General features: G+C 45.2%; 1 protein-coding gene across 1 annotated transcript in view; it reads right to left on the reverse strand.

Moving 5' to 3' along the window:
* Positions 1–21,706, reverse strand: part of ATXN10 (ataxin 10) — a 159,069-nt gene that overhangs the window by 87,723 nt on the left and 49,640 nt on the right. Inside the window, exons 6-8 of the mRNA XM_045083699.1 lie at positions 18,482–18,562; positions 11,685–11,850; positions 1,909–2,017 (exon numbers count right to left, since the gene is read on the reverse strand). Of these exons, the coding sequence (XP_044939634.1) occupies positions 1,909–2,017; positions 11,685–11,850; positions 18,482–18,562 (356 nt within the window). The remainder of the gene's footprint in view (positions 1–1,908; positions 2,018–11,684; positions 11,851–18,481; positions 18,563–21,706) is intronic.

Consider the following 21,706-nt stretch of genomic DNA (forward strand, 5'->3'; position numbering starts at 1 on the left):
TCCTGCCATCTTTCTTTCTTTTTTTAAAGATTTGTTTATTTATTTATTTATTTGAGAGAGGAGAGAGAGGGAGAGAAAGAGAGAGAGTGTGTATGCGCTTGCATGTGCATGCGCGAGGGGGAGGCAGGGGGGAAGCAGACTTCCCACTGAGCTACAGAGCCCAACACAGGGGCTCGATCCCCCAACCAGGAGATCATGACCTGAGCCAAAACCAAAACCCAGATACCTAAGTGACTGAGGCACCCAGGTGCCTTCTGCAATCTTTCTTATAAACAGGTTTCCAATCCCAAATTCTTTATGAAGGAACTCAGGTGAGAACTACAGTCAACTACATCTAAAATACAATCAGTACCTATTCTGTAATGAGCTGTAGGACAGAAACCAAGAAGTAGGTTGCTTTTTTTTTCTCATTGTCCAGATAACTGAAAGGCAACATGTACTCTCCCTAAATCTATTCTAGCTATATTTAAAAGAAGTAACAATATTATGCTCTATGAAATGTCTCCAGACAGCATATGAAAATAGATCATCTTCCAGAAGCTGTGTTTAAGTGTTTCCACGTTTTCTCATTTAGCACCCTCACAAACCTATTAAATGCAAGTATTGTGATGCCTGGGGGGCTCAAGTTGGTTATGTGTCTGCCTTTGGCTCAGGTCATGATCCCAAGGTCCTGGGATCAAGTCTCTCATCGGGCTCCTTGCTCAGCAGGGAGTATGCTTCTCCCTCTGCCTGCTATTCCCCCTGCTTGTGCACTCTCTCTCTCTGACAAATAAATAAATACAATCTTAAAAAAACAAAAAATGCAAGTATCATTTTCCCAATTTTATAATGAAGAAATCAAGCTCAGAGAAGTCAGTAATCTGGCGGAGTTGGGAAGACAACTGTCTGCCCTGGCTCCAAGCACACGTTTTTCTAAAAAGATTCTGTTTCCCAGGGTTTGTGGTGTTTCATTTTAATTACCACTCAAAGCACCACCCTCAGAATACAACACTGATGCGAGAGTCTCAACATCTGCTATAGCTCACTGCTGAGTCATCTACCCACCTCAATACAAATTCACCATTCTTAGCATACGCATCTCCACAACAAGTATAATCCCTTTTTAAAGGAAAAAAATAGCAAACAGTGAATAACAACACCATAAGCATGGCTAACCACAAGAACAGGTTCTACTTGAATTATTTTGCAAATAGCTTTTTAGCAAAGATGGTATGCCAACCAATGGTTAAGAACCAAATACATAATCGCTATGTGTAAGGCACTCTCCTTTGTGCTCTATAAAAGTAACTGGGGGGACACCTGGGGGGCTCAGTTGGTTACGCAGCTGCCTTGGGCTCAGGTCATGATCCCAGCATCCTGGGATCGAGTCCCACATCGGGCTCCTTACTCCGCAGGGAGCCTGCTTCTCCCTCTGACTCTGCCTTCCACTCTGTCTGCCTGTGCTCGCTCTCGCTTTCTCTCTGACAAATAAATAAATAAAATCTTTAAAAAAAAAAAAAGTAACTGGGAAAAAATAAACTTAACGAATTTGGAAAACGAATATAAAAATCACCATCATCACTGCGGAAACCATTGCCATCCCCAACTGTCCTCCACCATCATTACCCTCCTACCACGTCGCCACAACACGACTAAGGAAACGTCCACAACGTACACCGTGTGTAACAGGCATCAGTATTCCCATCTACTGGTCAGGCATCCTGATGGCAGGTAAGTGGCAGAAGCCACAGCTGGGATCAAAACAGTGATTCTTCCTCCCTCCCACCAAAAAAATTAAAAAATAAAAAAAAATCTCAAAAATATACCAATACACCGAAAATTAAGGATCTGTGTTTGGGCTTACATTTCAGCATGACAAGCCAAAGATTCCTTAATTACAAATAATAGCAGGTGGAATACTTCACTCACCAAGCACTCTTTCCAGCAAGCCAGGAAAAACCTGCAGATAACTGAGCAGATCAGTATTTGCGGTCATTTCACACAAGACATCAAGAAGCCGGATTGTGGCCAACGCCTCCTAAAAATAGAAAGCATGACTTTTAAGTCAAGTGAAATGATCTGCAACTGTTATCGGTAACGGTGAAAGAAAGGAATATTATGAAAAATATTGAAGAGTTGGTGCCGGGAAAGAAGCATCCAAAGAGAGAAAACAAAACGACCAAGAACGAAACACAAGTATTAAATCTGTATGTGAACGATCATTTTTCCTAACAGCAACATCTGCCATCAAGAACGCGAGATTATGTGTCATTATGTGTCTTCTTGGAGTGAGGAGTCAGAAAAGTTCTTATTCAAGCAAAAATACCTTCCAACAGTGGAATAAACGTTCAAAATTACTAGTTATGTACATAACATTTATGCAAATACTTTCTTTTTAAAGCATTCCCAGCAAGCAAATTCTACTTTAAAGATTCAACTAGCCCATGAAATACATTAATTTCTTGTCCACAGGAATCCTGTAAAATGCTGTGGTTGAAAGAACTCTGGTGGCAAGAACGCGCATTATTTCTGGGTAAATATAAACCTTTATACAGTATCTTACAAGGCTGGAGAAGATAATGTTATTTGAAAATGTTAGTTCATGTGACTACTCAATAATTGATTATCAATGGACCAAATGAACTAGAAACGACCAACTACACGGCGTTAGGTAATCTGAAGAAAGTGGTAAAATCCAATTTTGTACAGATTTCGACCCTCATTTTTAAATTGCACATTATTTGGCAAAATGTGGTAGATGCTATAAATTCAGGTCATAAAGATAGCATTCTTCAAAAGAAAAATAAACTATTTCCTTTAGTTAATTCTAAGCCTCTACTTACTATTCTCCAGTTATGAGATTTGAAGGTAATATTCTAATCTACCTTTCTGAAATCTCAAAAGAAAACACAAGAAACAACATATCTTAAAAATTATTTGTTTGTGGGACACCTGGGTGGCTCAGTGGGTTAAGACCTCTGCCTTCGGCTCAGGTCATGATTCCAGGGTCCCGGGATCGAGCCCCACGTTGGGCTCTCTGCTCAGTGGGGAGCCTGCTTCCTCCTCTCTCTCTCTGCCTGCTTCTCTGCCTACTTGTGATTTCTGTCAAGTAAATGGATAAAATCTTTAAAAAAAAAAAACAAACAAAAAAACCCAAAATTATTTGTTTGTTTGTTTATTTAGAGGGAGAGAGCGAGTCCAAGGGAGAGGGAGAGTCCCAAGCAGACTCTGCACTGAGTGCGGAACCTGACATGGGGTTCGATCCCATGACCCAGCAGTCATGACGTGAGCCAAAATCAAGAGTCAGACGCTCAGCTAACTGTGCCACCAGGGTGCCCCACAACACACATTTTTAATGCCCTGTATCTTTAATTTTACTGTAGCTTTCACTTGCTCATGAATGAGTTAAGGGAAATGTCCAGATGAGAAGGTGGAGATCGGAGCCCCATTCAGAGGACTCCTGAGCAAACCCACAGACGTCGCGCAGCATCAGCACCCCCTCTGTGAATGGGCTGCCCAGTCAGCTGCCCAGACCGGCACCTATGGATGCCATGCCCCCTCCAAGAATGGCTGGTGGCTGTAGAGCTAGGTCAGAATACGTGTCATGGGATCCTGGACACCCTGTCACGCCAGACAGCAAACGGGCGATAGAGACGATCAGGATCACACTGGAAGGAACCAGAAGCCAGAGGCAGACTGAGGAGGCACCGGCTGGCAATGGCGCATGAGAACACGAGGGAGAATTACAGCTGAAACGGACTGAAAATAATCAAGTGGTTTCAAGGGTGCCTGGGTGGCTAGGTCGGTTAAGCATCCAACTCTTGGTTTTGGCTCAGGTCACGATCTCAGGGTCCTGGGATGGAGCCCCACATCTGGCTCCATGCTCAGCGGGGAGTCATTTCCGCTCTCATGCTCTTGCTCTTTGTCTAAAATAAATAAATAAATCTTAAAAAAATAAAAAAAGGAAATCAGGCAGTTTTAAAACTATGACATCACAACAGCGATGAAATCCAAACAAAACCTGGGGCACCTGGGTGGCTCAGTGGGTTAAAGCCTCTGCCTTCAGCTCAGGTCATGATCCCAGGGTCCTGGGATCCAGCCCCGCGTCGGGCTCTCTGCTCAGCAGGAAGTCTACTTCCTCCTCTCTCTCTCCCTGCCTGCCTCTCTGCCTACTTGTGATCTCTGTCTGTCAAATAAATAAAATGAAATATTAAAAAAAAAAAAAGAAATCCAAACAATACCACCTCATAGCTGATGTCGTAAAACCAACTCACTACTTATAAGACTGGGAATCAGATTATACCTTGTACAACCTAACAGTTGATTAGGAGAAGTTTGTAAATGCTAAGAGTCAAAATACCATCATTCCACAACCCCCCAAAGAATGAACTAATCCAGGTAACATCACAAAAGATAAACCAGACGTTACCTGCCTCTTGATGAAAGCATGTATCACCAACAATACAACATTACTGGAAAAAAAGACATGAAAACCTAACCCAGATGTGAACAGGCTCTCTGGAATTATTATCATCAGTCAGAGGAATGTGTTAAACACCACCATGGAGATAAAATCAGAATTCACACTGCAGAAAACTCCAGGAAAAACGACCCAGGTTCTTCAATAAACACGCTAGCAGAAGAAAAAAGGAAAGAAAACCAGAAGGAGCCGGCAAGAGTGGAACATATACACATGAATGGGCATTTGGGACACGACCACCGACTGTAATGCATGGCCTCTGTTGGTATCCTGCTTCAAAGAAATGAACTTGAGCAGGGGCGCCTGCGTGGCTCAGTGGGTTAAGCCGCTGCCTTCGGCTCAGGTCATGATCTCAGGGTCCTGGGATCGAGCCTCGCATCGGGCTCTCTGCTCCGTAGGGAGCCTGCTTTCCCCCCCCCCCTCTCTCTCTGCCTGCCTCTCTGCCTACTTGCGATCTCTGTCAAATAAATAAATAAAATCTTTAAAAAAAAGAAATGAACTTGAGCAAAACTACTAGATGATGGGGGAAAATCTGAGTGTTGTTTACTTGATGTTATAATTATACTGCTAATTTTTTAGGTGTGCTTATAGTTGACTTGGGTGTGACTCCTCATCTTCTTTAAAGATACATATAAAATAATGCACTGATGAGACATGCCCAAATTTTGCTTCAATCCAGGGCAGTTACCACAAGATCAGGCTAGGATCACAGACAGAACAAGAGTGGTAATGAACTGACATGGCGGACGGGGTTCAGGATGCTTTTCTCGCTTAGTCTGCTTGAAATCTTCCATGATAAGAAGGTAAGAATAAAATCAGAGAGTTGGAAGGATCACGTAGATGTTTCCTTACAGCTCCTAAATTCTATAAATTAATCTAGATCCACCTAACACATTCCCAATCTTAATTATTAGAATCCCTTTATTAATAATGTATTCCTAAGGAGCATCTGGAAACCAACAATGAAAAAAGAAGCCAGGAAAATGATTCTCTTGAAACCTAAGGGGAATATTTGAGATGCCCTTCTAGTATTTGTTAAGTATCACAGAACTGTAGTCATTAAATTGGGCACTGGGGAAACAGACACAGGCACATCAAAGGAATGAGGCTCTACAGCGGGCAGAAAAGGGGGGAAAAAGATTAGTCTCCTGTCTAGATCATCCGTCTGGGTTAACTTTCCCCTTTGGAGTCTTTAAACAATTTTACAATATTCGAAGTTGTAAAAAAGTGATAACGGTGCAAATGACTCTTGTTCACAGAAACACGGATTCCTTGGGTCTGGCTGGAATGCAATTAATTCCTGCCTTGTGCACAGACCAGCATTCGCACCTGTCAGTCACGTCACTCCGGCATTCTTTCATTGCATATAAACACGCGGCTCTCAGAATTCTCTGATAGCTATTAGTATCTCACTGGTTCTCTTTGTAAAACATCAGAACACAGAAATGGATCCCCAAACATACAAGAATGTACTATATGACAAGGGCGGCATTAAAAAAAAGTGGAAAGGATGAGATTACTCACTAAACGGTATTGACATAACAATTAACAGCTACCATTTGGGGAGCGCTAACCAGGTACCGATCAGTGTAGTAAATGCTTATGTCAAAATACTATTCATCACTATTACTGCTATTAACGTACTCATTAGTTCATTAGAATGTACTAATACATTCTCTGTGCAGAGAAGCTGGGCACAGAGGACAAGCAACTCTTCCAAGGTCACATACCAGTAATAGAGGAAATCGGGATTCAAACCCAAGTGGTCCTTGACCAAAGATTATAGAATCTTGAATCATCCAAAGACAGAACCTGGATCTATACTTCCCTCCTTGCTCAAAAAGAAATTCAGTTAAAAATGTGGATCAAGTACTAAAAGGATGAGCACATACAGGGGCATATTTCCACAATCTAAGTGAAGATGGTTTTACAGAATATGTAAAAAACTTCAGAAACCATAAGGATAAAGTTGGTAAGCCTAACAAATTGAAGACCAAAATATAAACTTCTAAAAGGCTGAGGATACCATAAGTAAATTCAAACAAAAAATTAACTATGGGGGGGAAGTTTCCTGTATATATAACAAAAACATTATTAAATGTATTTTAGAAGGTAACCTAACATGAAAAACCAATTAACATGCTGGATACTGAAAACACAGTTACAGAGAAATGGGAATTAAATCAGATTAGGGAGAGGCTGTAAACCCATATACTCCCATGCTCTTTTGTCTGGCATTTACAAGTATTTCTAAACATTTTAAATAAACAGACTCTTTGACTCAGTGATTCAACATCCGGGAATTTACAATTCCAGATTTACCTGCCCCAAACTGCAAAGATTTCCACGCTACAGCATTACTTGTAAAGGTCTGAGGAAAAACCCTGGCAGCAATTAAAGTGTACAGCGACAGAGAACAAACAAGAAAATTCTATCTCCTCTGTCCAGTGGAATTCTGCTCAACTGTGAGGGAGAAGGAGATGAAGGCACCATCATGTGTTAAAGTAGAAAGATGTATGAGACACTTCAGGCTAGGTAAAACAAGAAGTTGAAGAATAAAAAAAGTATTGTTAAAAAAAATAAAAAGAGGGGCGCCTGGGTGGCTCAGTGGGTTAAGCCTCGGTCTTTGGCTCGGGTCATGATCTCAGGGCCCTGGGATTGAGACCCGAGTTGGGCTCTGCTCAGCGGGGAGCCTGCTTCCTCTCTCTCTCTGCCTGCCTCTCTGCCTCCTTGTGATCTTTGTCTGTCAAACAAATAAATAAAATCTTTAAAAAAAAAAAAAAAGAAGAAGAAAAAGAAGAAGAAATGAACCAAAAAAACAGGTGTGTACTTACAAAAATCTCTGAGATAAAAAAGTATATATTGATATGTCCACAGAAAACACACAGGGGTTGGACGGGAATGAGGACTTTTCTTTCACTGACTTCAGTGTGAATTTTTTGTATTTAATAAGCAAATATTATTTGCACAATACAAATATTTAATCTCTTATCGGTCTGTGGGATGAAAGATTACCCTTTCTTATTCCACAAGTATTTATTAAATACTATGTTAACAGATACTACAGATACTACAACATAAGTTAGGCACTGCATGGAATAAAAGAGTGAACCACCCCCCCCACCTGAGGATAATTCTCGTTAACAGATGAATACGAGAAACTACAGAACGAAAAAGAATTTATTTAACTTCCAGAGCAAAGGCCATGCCCCCTGCGAGTGACAGGACTAAGACTCAAGGTAAAGCTGGACTGAACCCTAAGTCCTACAGGATAAGAAGCGCCTTCGCACCGACGACAACGTTCTCAGACACTGGAAACAAGTACCCCAAAATACCAAAGCCAGAGACACACACGTTCATGTGAGGACCCGAAACTGTTTCTATTAAGGAAGACTGAGGACAAGTCTCGGGATTTTAAAGCCAAATGATTACGCAAATACGCAACAGATGACCCCGAGACATTTTCACTCTAGTTTTTTGGTCACGGCCTCATGGGACCCTTACTAGGTATACTGTCCTAGGGACATCACAACTGGGTAAGCGAGAGGTTTGCCGGTCTGCTGGCTGTGGGGAGAGGGAAGAGGAGGCAGGAGCACGGAGCGCTGATCGGCAGCCGCTGCGGACTCCCGCCGCAGACACACTCCCATCGCAGCGGGTCTCAGGCTACCAGGAGTTCAACAGTCAGCTCACGGATTTCTGAATATTAACTGACTCTCGGTCAGCCCGTCCGGGCCGGCTCCAGGAGACCACTGGGTATATGGTACATTTAAATACCGAGGTGAAAAGTCACCTTAAAGTGACTGTGGCTTTTTTTTTTAAAGATTTTATTTATTTATTTATTTGACAGAGAGAGAGAGATCACAAGTAGGCAGAGAGTCAGGCAGAGAGAGAGAGAGGAGGAAGCAGGCTCCCTGCTGAGCAGAGAGCCCGATGTGAGGCTCGATCCCAGGACCCTGAGATCATGACCTGAGCTGAAGGCAGCGGCTTAACCCACTGAGCCACCCAGGCGCCCCGACTGTGGCTTTTTAAAAAACATCTGACTGAAAGGAGAACACATACATACTAACATGTCCAGGTCATGACTATATAGACCAATCAATTTTTAAAATTTTTTCTATTCATTTGAGAGAAGTGAGAGTGAGAGCGTGACCAGGGGGAAGGGTCAGCAGGAGAGAGAGAAGCAGACTCTATACCAAGCAGGGAGCCCGACGCAGGGCTCAATCCCAGGACCCCGGGACCACAACCCGAGCCTAAGGCAGACACTTAACCGACTGAGCCACCCAGGCACCCGATCAATGATTTTTTTAAAAAGTGAACTCTCGGGGCGCCTGGGTGGCTCAGTGGGTTAAAGCCTCTGCCTTCGGCTCAGGTCATGATCTCAGGGTTCTGGGTTCGAGCCTCACATCGGGCTCTCTGCTCAGCAGGGAGCCTGCTTCCCCTTCTCTCTCTGCCTGCCTCTCTGCCTACTTGTGATCTCTCTGTCAAATAAATAAATAAAATCTTAAAAAAAAAAAAAGTGAACTCTCTGGGCTTTTCAAAAGAAAACTGCCTAAAATTTTCTATTTATTAATATACAGTAATTCTTCCCATTTTCGAGAAAAAAAAACTGCTTGAAAGAAAATACAAATTTTCCTCCATATACAAAGTTCCATTAGGTAATTTCTTATTATATTACTGTAGTCATCTATACAGCATATACCAGGGCCCTGAAAAAGTTTAAAACTATAGTTTAACAAGTAGCAAGTTTTACTTCCTTTTCTGTCTCCTAGAGAATTAATTTTTACAACTTTTTGAAGCACAGCTCACTGCTCCTCCTGCTGGAAACGGAGGCAAATCCACCTCCAGAAAGGAAAGGCTCCTGTGAGCCAAGGCGTGCGCGCTCCTGTCACAGAAACGAGAAGGCAAACACCAGCTCTGTCCGCGAGACCCAACGTGGTCTGCAGGACGAGGTACAGAACACCCAGGGCAAAGTCGCTGGGAAAAAGGTACAGTCACAGAGAAGATCTACCGCCAGAGTCGCAAGCATGGGCTGCACGCAGAGGGAGCGAACCGTTCACGGCATCACACACACGGATCTAGAAAACATGAACCGATCCGGAGACAGTGGATGGCCCCACGGAAGGGCAGCCCCTCCCGTCTGCCCACCCCACTGCCCGCATGAGTCGCTCTCCACCTGCCACTCCCATCAGCACAGAAATGTTTTTTATCGGTGTTAGCGCGATCCAGTCCACATGCAATAAAACACGGCCATCTCGAGCGCGCCGTGCGGTTTTGTCGAGGTATGCAGCTACGTACACTTTTCTCTTACTCAAGACATACCTCGTATCCTTCACATCAAATCCACCCCTTCCCCTCCAGCCTCAGGGGACGTCAGACCTGCTTTGTTCACATCAGTGAGTTTCGCCTGCCACAGAATTTCGGAGATGGAATCGTAAGATACGTTCTCGGGTCTGGCTAATCTCGGGCCGGAAGCTCGTGATTCCTCTCTGCTGTCGCATCACAAACCCCTTCCTTTCTACTGCTGCGCCACTTTCCAGACACAGAACCGTTCTAACTTGAAGACGGAAGGGAAGGGGGATGGGACGGACAAAAATCATGAGAATTTCTCAAGTGTGAAGGATTATCAATGCTTCCATCGCCTTGGTAAAGACTGGACTAATCCAAGGTGGCCTCGAGGAAAATAAAATAGAATAATTACAGGATGGTGAATGATCAGGAACGTCCTATATTGACAGAAGAAACAAACATTCTGGAAGGCAGTTTAGAAATGTATACCTTAAGCTTTAATACTGGATATACCCTGGGCCGCCTGGGTGGCTCAATCAGTTAAGCATCCGACTCTTGATTTCGGCTCAGGTCATGATCTCAGGGTCCGGGGATGCAGCCCTGCATCGGGCTCTGTGCTCAGCGCGGAGTCTGCTTGAGATTCTGTTCCCTCCTCACCAGATGCTCCTCCCCCATCCCAAGTGTGTGTACTCTCTCTGTCTCGCAAATAAATACATCTTTACCAAAAAAATAAAAATAAAAATAAAAAGAAGACAACACAAAGCTGGATGTATCCTTAACACCCAGCACTTGCACTCCTGGGTTAAGGGTGGAAAGGTACAAAGATGGAACTGCCAAGACATACAGGGTAGCACTAACTTCAGGAAACAGAAATAAGAACAACCTGATGGTCCAACTGACAGCTGGACAAATGAACTATGGCAAATTCTTCACTTTTAATGTTACACTGACTTCATTCCGCAAAGACTAAGTGCCTGCTGTATGCACAGTACTATGAAAGGAACAGTCAAAACGCCTACCCTCCTCATAATTACATGCAGGAGAAGAAAAAACAGAAACTTACAAATAGCACAGCCTGATTTCATTTTTAATACATATATATTTGTGTGTGCATGGATGAACATATATATTTGATGTTATCTGCCTGGAAAAACATGTTCGCTGGAATTTGCTTTCAGGTTGGGTGCTGGGTGGCTCAGTGGGTTAAGCCTCTGTCTTCAGCTTGGGTCATGGTCTCAGGGTCCTGGGATTGAGCCCTGCATCGGGCTCTCTGCTCAGCAGGGAGCCTGCTTCCCCCCTCTCTCTGCCTGCCTCTCTGCCCTCTTGTGCTCTCTCTCTGTGTGTCAAATAAATAAATAAAATCTTGAAAAAAAAAAAAAAGGAGAATTTGTTTTCAGGTCATTAACTCTGGACAGCAGGAATAAGGGCACTGTTTCCCTGCCGTATTCTCGTAACTGTTCTAAAACAAGGACACTGTCCTCACCCATCCGGGCCGTGTAACAGACTACCACAGACTGCGCGGCTTAGAAACGACACTCAAGGCGGTGGAGACCCAAGTCCCTGATCATGACGGCTGGGTTCTGATGAAGGCTCTCTTCCAGGCTGCAGACGGCTGACCTCTCAGCGTCCTCACGCAGTGATGGGGCAGAGGATGACGGCAGGGTCTCTATCAGGGCACTAATCCCATTCCTGGGGGCTCCCCCCTTAAGACCTCCTCACCTCCCACAGGCCCAGCCACTAGCTAGGACCACCACCTTGGCCATCAAGTCTGCAATGGATTTGGAGGGGAGGGGACACAAACATTCAATCCACAGCAGTCCACACATTAGTCAAGCGATATTTTTAAAAGCTTTTATAAAAGAATTCTCAGAGAGGGCCTAGCTGGGTCAGAAAATCCCCTGCTCTCTCCCGTCCAAGACTCAGGAACCCGTTCTCTCACCTCACCGTCCGCGTGCTGCTCCGACGTCAGTTTGGACAGCATCTCGCACCGGTCCACAAACGTGCTCGCGATCAGCTCCGCATGGCTCAGGAACACAGGGATGTCATCCTTGGTCAGCGGCTCATCCCCCACTAATTTCGCAATTATGAGGTCCAGCAATGTAACTCTGGACAATGTACAAGAGTTTCAGGTGAGTATGTCATACAACGCTAGAAATACTGAGCGCGCATTCTAAGAGAATATGCTTACTTTTAAATTTCTCACTTTGTTTCTAATGTCTAGCTAAGGGAAATATTTGGTGTGAATAAAATCAATCTTCATCAATTACGTACTTTTTAAAATTGTGGCTTCTTTGATGGGACAGGACGACAGAAACCAGCACCTTTTCAAGACGCATTCCTGTGGGCCCTTCACTCAACATTTCAGAAACGCTGTCGGGTCAGGTTTTGTAACACACACACACGATGACAACAGCAGCAAGGTTCAGTGAGCTAAGAACGTCGATGCCCGGCTCACTGCTGCGCTAACAAACGTTCGACACACACGGTCTCCGAGAGGCAGCTACCATCCCTGGCCTGCATTCCGCACGGCGAACAGGGCTCACTGAGGCCGACTGACCCGCCCAGATCACACGTGCCAAGCTGCCGTGTCGGGATTCAGGCACAGGCTCCCCCTCTCCCCCCTCGGCCACAGGCCTCAGCTCCTCCCTGTACTGGCCTTCTTGTAAAGGCTGGCTTTGTTTGTTTCGTTATTTTAGCTCATAAAAACGTAAATCTGGAGACTAAACCCATGACATTTTACATCAACACTTAAATGATCCCATAAGTATTTTTATTCAACAAACTCTTTCCTTTTCTGAGGAAAAAAAAAAAATGTACCCTACACAGGGCAGTCTATCCAGCATACACCAAGCAGGATGTTTCCCAAAATCACACTGTGACTTGGGACTAAAGGCATAACTCTCATTTACTTCCAAACCAGAAAAGACGCAGATACTCCGTAAATGGGGAAAATACGCTTAGAGCAGGCTCGGAGCGTTTCTTACCGAACAAACAAACAGAACTTGTTTACTGCTGTAAGCTTCGAAGTGGAATAAAACTGTACCAAACTCTTCCCGTATTTTTGCTAAATGACAGGAAAGATACCAGTCTGGAAAAATCACACACAGACCGTACCGGTTTTCAAGACTCCTAATGGCCTCCGATTTCTTACAGCAAAGACTAATTCAAAAGAAAACAAATAATGCCCTCGACTGAGCACAGAAGAACAACAAGTAGTTCAGTATTAGGATATTTTCATTTTCCCTTATTCACACAGGAACTTTACAAATGAATGGGGTCCTCTCGGGCCATAAAACCAGGCTTCCCACTTCTCCCAGGCAGGTAGCTTTCCGGAAATGCCAGGGAGGAGGCCGGCTAAGGAACCCAAGTATCTGCTCTAAAAACACTCCTTTTAACCTGGGACACGGGGGCAATGCTTGTAGGTATGTGACGTCATGAGCTCTGGTTTCCGGGAATCGAGCACCTTGTGTGTGGGCTGATACTCAGAACAGAAAAGAAGGAGCAAGTGACCGTGATGGAGCTGCAGGAGGTCGGAGACAGAGGGGCAGGCCCAGCGTGGTACCCGAGCGCGTCCAGCAGGACGGGGAACACCGCGGAGTCCCAGGGGACATTCTGAGAGAGCCGTGGAAGCTGGAGCTGACAGGTCAGCACAGACGCGGCCTTCCTTACAAGCTCACCACGGGCCGTCCGCCCCCAGACCTCCCTCTCCTCTGCACTCTACTGCGTCACTGTAACACAGGGCACAGGACAGCTAAGCAGAAGAGCTGAAAGTGATTTTAAGGTCAAAATAAAAAATAAATGTTCAAAATATAAAAACACAAATCAAGCTTAAATATCACCTGAGAATAAATGAGACTTCATTAAATGATCTACTTCTACTGTGTTCTCTGTCAACAAAAACTTTTAGTGGCTCTAATTATTAGGGAGTGGGTCCAAAAATTCAGGGGCATCCCAACTCGAGTCCCCATCAAACTCTCCAACTCCCTCTACTCTGAGCCACCATCAAAAACCAACCTTGCCACCAAATACAGGAATCACGTGTGGGGCACTCACACCTCAAGGAGGAAACTGTTTTCAAAATCACTTATTATAGTGGTGCATTATATCTGCCACCTCCTTTCCAAGCCAGAAACCACAGGGAACCGTAGGTGTCCAGAAATGTCCTGCAGAATCCAGGAAAACGGGACACAATGGGGAATGTCTTCGTTCTTCCAGCTGTGGCGGAACCACATTAAACCCTTCCCTGAAAAGGTGACAGAATACAAATGCTATGCACTCGCTGATTTATTTATTCCCTCCAAAGTGAAGGATGAAAAAGCAAGAGATCTAGTTAAAAAGGTCAGGGACTAGCTGTCCACAGCCACACATCGGTGTGAAAGTCCTGTGTCCTAAAACCCCGAAATCCTGGTAGCCTCAGGCTACCAGACGCACCCCTCAATTCAGGCTGGAGCTTCTAGGATTTTCTCCCTCAACAGCTGGCTGTCATTCGCAATCTTTCTGATCCACGTCTGGTTAAACACTTCCACAGTCTGTCCTCAAAATGAGGCTCTGTTTCATTTAAAAAAAAAAAAAAAAAAAAAAAAAAAGGCAACATATATACACATGAAGAGTTCTAGGGGAAAATTCTATAGCAAAATTTCTATTTGAAAGTTATGCTTAAACTAATGGAGGCTACAATTCTAACAGCCACACCTGCGCTGTCCTGCGGCAGGTGCGGGTCGGTGAGAGGACTAGAATGCGGGACAAAGAAGGACACGAGGCGCGTGAGGGGGGAGTCTGATGAGCCGGGCGTGAACAGTATCCCCTAATCCCAGAAATACAAGGTAATTCAAGTTTCAGGACGGATGGCTCCAACAAACCATGGATTTACCTCTGGGCTCCTCCACATGTGCCCATTTGTTGAATGCTGTGCCCACAAAGGCCAAACCTTTCATTAACCTGAATTAACCAAGATACAGGTACAAAAGTATGGCTGAAATCTCTCTGTCCTTTAATAAGTTACAGAGATAAGAAATTCTTGGGCCGTGGGGAAGAAGATCACTGATTTTGGCACCCAGCAGACTGCGTTCCAACGCTCCCCCAGCTACCTCTGTAACCTGGGACAAACGCCCGACCCTACAAGACTGCAGAGCCCGGTGTGGCAGAGGGCAGGAAGGCACTGATTCCCTAGGGTCACAGAGGCAGAACTAGCAACTCATCTCCCGAGGGATAACCGTGCCCCAAGCGCTAAGCGCTTCCTTGCAGATCTCAATCAGTTACAGCAATTTCACGGGCAGCTACTGTTCTTATCCTCATTCCGCAGACAGATCCGAGTTCCCCAAGAGCAGGCAACTGACCCCAAGCCACGAGCCGCGGAACTACCTCTGCAGTTCACTACTCTGCTATACAGACTACAAGCCTGCGAACCACCCAAGCATTTCCGGATATCAGCGAGTTTCATCTAATAATACTGGCATTTATTGCGAAGGACCAGAAAATCGTATACAGGCAGACTGGTTTCCGCTGAGTCAACCACATAAACGGGTTTTGACTCCCTATCCTCAACTTGTCACCGAGTGGTCTGGAGTTGATGAATGGTGACATTCCAAGCACTTTCCCTCCGGAGCCACCCACACTGTCACCGTGATGCCCCAGGGAGACCCATTAGGCACTTAGTGAACTCACTACCTGTTCTACTCACTGATCAACAGACATGTTTCAATCTGGCAGCCCCCAGCCCAAGTGGACGTTCTGACTGAGCAGGTGGGCGCTGCAGCCTGGGCATTCCTCAGGGGATTCTGATGTGTGTTCCCAAAAGTACCACTGTGTCTCCCCAGGGGTCTCTAGGGAAGTTCCTCATCTGAACCACAGAACACAGAGAACGTGCTCAGTTCTCACAAACAAGGCACGCAGCACCATTCTGGATGCACAGGAAAGAAATTCATTACATACCCCTGCTGAGAAAAACGCTAATTTTTTCAGTGCTATTAATCTGTGAATGCACAACTGTGAACATAGAATTGCCCATTACTGCCTCAAAAGGAGTCAACAGGGAACCCATGAGCTCTACTTGACCGCAGACTGAGTGCTCCTGCCAGGCCCCCTTTTACCTCCTTGTGCCTCCCCGCCCCCAACGCACACACCCCAGCACACACGCCATCAGCACGGAATGTGTCAGGCCCTCCGGCCAACTGCTCGAGTCAGTCACCACAAACAGCTCACACAAGCCCGGACAAGGGCCTAAAAGCATGAGTGCACAGCTGACCCCTAGACACCACAGGGGTTGGGGCCCCGACTCCCCCACACACAGTCAAAATTCCAGGTTATCACTTCTGACTCCCGCAAAACTCAACTACTAACAGCTGGCTGTTGACCAGAAGCCTCACTGATAACACAAGTCAATTAACGTGTATTTTGTATGTTGTTATGTATTACATTGTGTTCTTACAATAAAGTAAGTTAGAAGAAAATGTTATCAAGAAAATCAAAAGGATGAAGAGTGCCTGGGTGGCTCAGCGGGTTAAACACCCGACTCTGGGTTTCAGCTCAGGTCATGATCTCAGGCATGTGAGATCGAGCCCTGTGCTGGGCTCTGTGCTCAGTGTGGAGTCAACCTGAGGATTCTCTTGCCCTCTCCTTCTGCCTTTCCCCCTGCTCACATCCACTCTTTCTAAAATAAAACTAAATAAATAAACTATTGAAAAACAGAAAACCAGAAGGAAGAGAAAATACACTGACAGGACTGTACTTATTTTAAAAACCTGCCTTGGGGCACCTGGGTGGCTCAGTGGGTTAAAGCCTCTGCCTTTGGCTCAGGTCATGATCCCAGGGTCCTGGGATCGAGCCCTGGATCGGGCTCCCTGCTCAGCGGGGAGCCTACTTCCTCCTCTCTCTCTGCCTGCCTCTCTGCCTACTTGTGATCTCTGTCTGTCAAATAAATAAAGAAAATCTTTTAAAAAAAATAAAACAAACCCTGCATATACGTGGACCCGCACGTATTCACACCCATGTTGCTCAAAACTCAGCTATACCTTCACCAGAAGGAGACGCAGTGGCCAGGACGCTCCAGGCAGAGGAAAGGCCATCTGCAAAAGCACAACATCAGAGGGAAGGCCTCGAGAACGACAGAAGTTCTGTGTCGCCGTAATGTGGTAACGGGGAGCAGGGTCGGGGAGGGAGTGGGGAAGGGACCAGAGACGAAGCTGCTCGGTGGAGGGCCTCACGCCACTCAGGAGGCACCAGAGGGGGCCTGCAGGGCTCCGAAGGTCCCGTCTCGGCCAGACGGTGGGACGCTAACTGGAATGCACCTGTTCGCGAGTGAGAACATGCATTTGCTTCCTCCCGGTTTCACCTAAACAACTTTTTCCGGCAGCCTGACATGCCAAGGACCGTCTGGGGAACACGGCCACCCTGGAAGAAGAAGGTGGAGCCCGTGCCCTCGCAGGGCAGGCAGCCCAACGCCAGGGTCACACAGCAGCACGCGGGTGCACACGTGATACGATGCAGGACAAAGGGCGCGAGGAACGAAAGCACGTCCCACGAGGAAAAGCCATGAGGGGCCGTGACACGCGGGCAGACGCGGCTGAAGGGGCGCAGTGGCTACGACGTCTTTATAAGAAAAACAGAAAATGTTCAATCTGGCATCTCCATTTGGCTACATAATGGAGCAGTTTAAAAACTGATCCCTCGACAGGATTATGGGAAATATAAAACTGAGGATTAAAGTACCACTGACCCCTGTACCACTCTCCCGGCGTCCAGGCATCCCTTGCGGCAAAGCAACTTTCCAACTGATAGCACTGCTCTTCACGTCACTTATTTTAGGTCAAAAAAGCTACAAATGATTCTTTTTCTGCAACAGAAATATGCAGCTTATGGGGGGGGGCACTGGATTTAGAAACACGGCCTTTAAACTGACTTAAAAGCACGCACTTCCCTTTTCATTAAAGCTATTAAAGAAGAAATCTCCCTTAAAGAGACTACAAAGGAGTGTAAAAGCTGAAGTGTTGGAAGCCACGTAGATCGTAAGAATTGCAAAACCACAGCATTTATAAAAATTCTGACCACAATCAAAAGATTAACATTTTTTTCAAGTGTTTGATCATCAGGTCTGTGACTTCGAACTAAGTTTTATTTTTCCTAAGGCAACCTTTCCATAAGGCTAGGGAACCTATGAGCTACGGCAGTTACCCGGGGCACCGGGGATCACGTCAGTCCATCCTCTCATCTTCCAGGCCGAGAGACTGAATCCGGACCTGAAGAGCCTGGCTCTGGTCACAGAAGGAACGACCATCACAAGGAGGCAGGGAGCCACGGTCTCCGTGCTCCCAGGGCAGTGCTCTTGCCGCTACAACACTGGAAGATCACGCATGGGTACCCAGGCTCTGTCCAAAAGGACCACGGGAAAACTACACGTGCGTGGGGTACGTCCCAAATCATCACACAGTGGCGTGAACACGGGAGCACATTTCCAATCAAATGCAATGAAAGGACATGCACAACATTCTGTTCCGGATGTTTCTGAGTTTGCCTTTTCTGAATGATGGCGCCAACCTGGACCGTGCAGCCCCACGTAAATTACCGCCTGTTGTGGCTAAGCTGTAATGTCAACCAACCAATTTAAAACCATTACTGACACAGAAACATGTATTTAGAGACTTGGTGCCAACTACGAAACCACATCGTTTCTCAGTCACGTGCACAGGATACTGTGTATGGAATGCTAAGTACTTAAAACCACACTGGTTTGGGGGTTACCTTTCTTGACTGCTCATTTTGGCATACATCGCTTTCACCAATTCCGGGCTTTTCAGAAAATGGTCTGTAATAATCAAGAACCTAAGAAGAGAAGGAGGAGAAAGTGTGGTTACTAGAAACATAGAACAATGGACATGGCCTTCCCGACTTGATGGGCATTTTACACATAAAAGTTCTTTTTTTGAACTTTTCATGGCTGTAATCTTAAAATGTTTTAAGAGGGTCACGAACCATTTTTCCATTAGCGGCTAGAAGAAAATAAAAACCCTCCAAATAGGTTTCTCCAATTTTACTTTGGAAAAATTTATTGAACTGATTCAAATTCATTCAATTCTAGGTTCTATCTAAGTTTCATTTCAACTGGAAAATGAAATTTAGCTACAAGTTCAGGTATAAACAGTAACCATAATCAATTGCTTAACTCAGAAGGTGAAGTGCTAAAATTAACTGGGGAAACGGACATGTCACACATATTATTTAAACACATGCCAACGGGGCACCTGGGTGGCTCAGTTGGTTAAGCCTCTGCCTACGGCTCAGGTCGTGATCCCAGAATCCTGGGATCGAGTTCCACATCGGGCTCCCTGCTCAGCGGGTAGTCTGCTTCTCCCTCAGACCTTGCCCCTCTCATGCTCTCTCTCTCTCAAATAAATATAAGTAAAAATAAAATCTTTAAACACATGCCAACAACCCAGTAATGCACACTGGCTTGGTCACCTCGTCTGTAAGAGCTCTCGAGTTACCAAGAAAACATCCTCACTGTCAAGCAACGTACTCATCTAAACTCAGAGATCAACTTATGGAAACCCCGAGGCAGAGATTATAAGCATATTTCTTTAAAGTACCACTGTGACAACTAAAAAGACTGAATAGTATTATTAATTAATTCTGAATCATATTGGCCAGAGGGCATATTTGCAGGCTTAAGAACTAAAGAATATACTGTTTATAACCAAGGCTACAGCAGTAAGAGTAACTGTAAAGCATTAACTCTATTTAGGAACGCAGTTTACTTAACAACTTAAAAAAATTAATTGAAATTATGTGTTTTAGCATGATAACCAAATGAACCGCACCAACTACCACAACACAGTGTCGCTCATAGAAAAGCAAAATCCAAACGTGTTCTATTTCTTCCACAGTCCTCAAAATAACTGATTGGCACTTAGATATACGGTTTTTCTAGTAATGATGAATATATTCAAAATTCTCCATTTTTTTACCAGTTCAGGTAGGTCATCAGACTGCAGTAATAAAAATTCACACATTTTAAGCCAGGTACACAAAAGCGAACCTAAAACTCATTCATGATTCACCTTTTTGGAGCTCAAAACATTTTCCCGGAAGACCATTTCTTCAAAAATGCAATGTTCTGGGGTACCTGGGGGGGCTCAGTCCGTTGAGCACTGTACTCTTGATTTCGGCTCAGGCCACGACCTCAGGGTCCTGGGATCGAGCCCTGTGTCAGGCCCTGCACTGGGTGTGGAGCCTACTTAAGATTCTCCCTCTCTGCCTGCCTCCGTGCTCCCCTGCTCCCTCCCTCTCAAAAAAACAAATACATAAATAATAATAAAAAATAAAAAGTATTTTAAAAAACACCACAAATGTTCCAGAACTGTGCTAGGAGCTAGATCACAATCCATATTCCAAAATGCTAACAGCGGAGAAAAGCCCACGCGTAAATAGGGAATTAGACGAAAATGTTTTAGGGGCAACAACACACATGCTTTGTGAAACAGAGAAATAACGAAGCTGACCTAGCCAGAGGGTCAGGGCAAGACATTCAAGAGGCTGGAGGAGGCGTTCCAAGAGTCCCTCACCGCAGGGGGACACGGAAGAACAGGATGGCAGTGGGCTCAGGGAACTAGAGCCAGGGAAAGACAAAGAGGGTCTAAAGAGGGGCGCGGGACCCAGAGCCTCCACCTCGGAGTGCGACGGGCCCCCAGCTGCGGGCCCTCCCATCCTTCGGCCCTGGTGCTAGGACAACACCCTCCTGCACCATGTCAGCCAGTGTCCTCTCTCTTTCTTTTTGATCAATTTGTGTTGTTCTTCCTAAAGAACCAGACTAGCCTTAGTTCATCTTTTCTATTGACTTCTGTTCCGTGTCCCTATTTTCGGCCCTGATCTCCTATCAGTTGCTTCTTTCCGCTTACTCCGGCTTTTCTGTGCTCTTGACTTCTTCACAAAGAACCTTCACGGAGGTCACTGCTTTCAGACCTTCCTCTTTCCCGGGAGAAACATTCAAAGCTACACATTTCCCTCCAAGCCCTGCTTTAGCTTTATCCCCCAAATCTCTGTATTTTCATTATCCTTCAGTTTGAAAGACTAATTTGCCCTATGATTTCTTCTTTGACAAACTGATTCTTTAGATGAGGTAATTTCCAAAAGCCTGGAATTTTTCTTAGTACCATCTGATTATGGTTTTCTAATATAAGGTCACCGAAGTCAGAGACTATATGTTTGTATCTATATGTTTGTAATCCTTTCTGCATATTTACTGAGCCTTTTTACAGCCCATATTACGGTCGATCTTGGCGAACATTACACAGGCAGCTGACATCAGGTGGATTTGGCAAGTGCTGAGGTAATGCTCTACAGCGCTGCTCCGTGAAGGCGGCTCTGAGATCACGCACGCCTACACTGAAGTTGGTCTGCTCCAGTCGATGGCTGAAAAGTGTTAAAATCTCCAACTACGACTTCCAATTCTAGGCATAACGGACAACAATTTACCCTCCTACCTCAAACAACTATAAAAGCAGCCAAAATATATGAAATCATAGTTTTTCAGACAACGAACAACAGCCCCAAGTCTGACTACGGAAAATAAAAGTTACTTCAGCGAACTTCCTTTTAAACCAACAAAACACTCTCGTACGTGTGTGAGAACGTGACTTGAGCAGGATGTTTATAAAATCCTTAAGGCCCAACAGCAGACGGAGACACACTCGGAAGGAGGTGGAACCTAATTTAAAAAGGCTTCCAGGTGCCAGGCTGTGAGGGAGAAGGTGATGGGGGCGGGCAGGGGAGAGATGGGTCACAGCCACTCTGCGGCTCGACCGCTGTGACCATCAGCAGCGTCTAGAGCAGAAAGGGAAGGGGACCCACACTTTGGCCCTTCTACAGAGAAAAAACACGAGCAGATCAAACACCTAAACCTCAAAGCTGAAATGATACAATAGTGGACGAAAACTTCAGTAGAACTAAGACCTTCATAGCCACTACCAA

Source organism: Mustela putorius, unplaced genomic scaffold, assembly GCF_011764305.1.
Source record: "Mustela putorius furo isolate JIRA1106 unplaced genomic scaffold, ASM1176430v1.1 tig00000738_pilon_pilon_pilon, whole genome shotgun sequence".
NCBI lineage: Eukaryota > Metazoa > Chordata > Mammalia > Carnivora > Mustelidae > Mustela > Mustela putorius.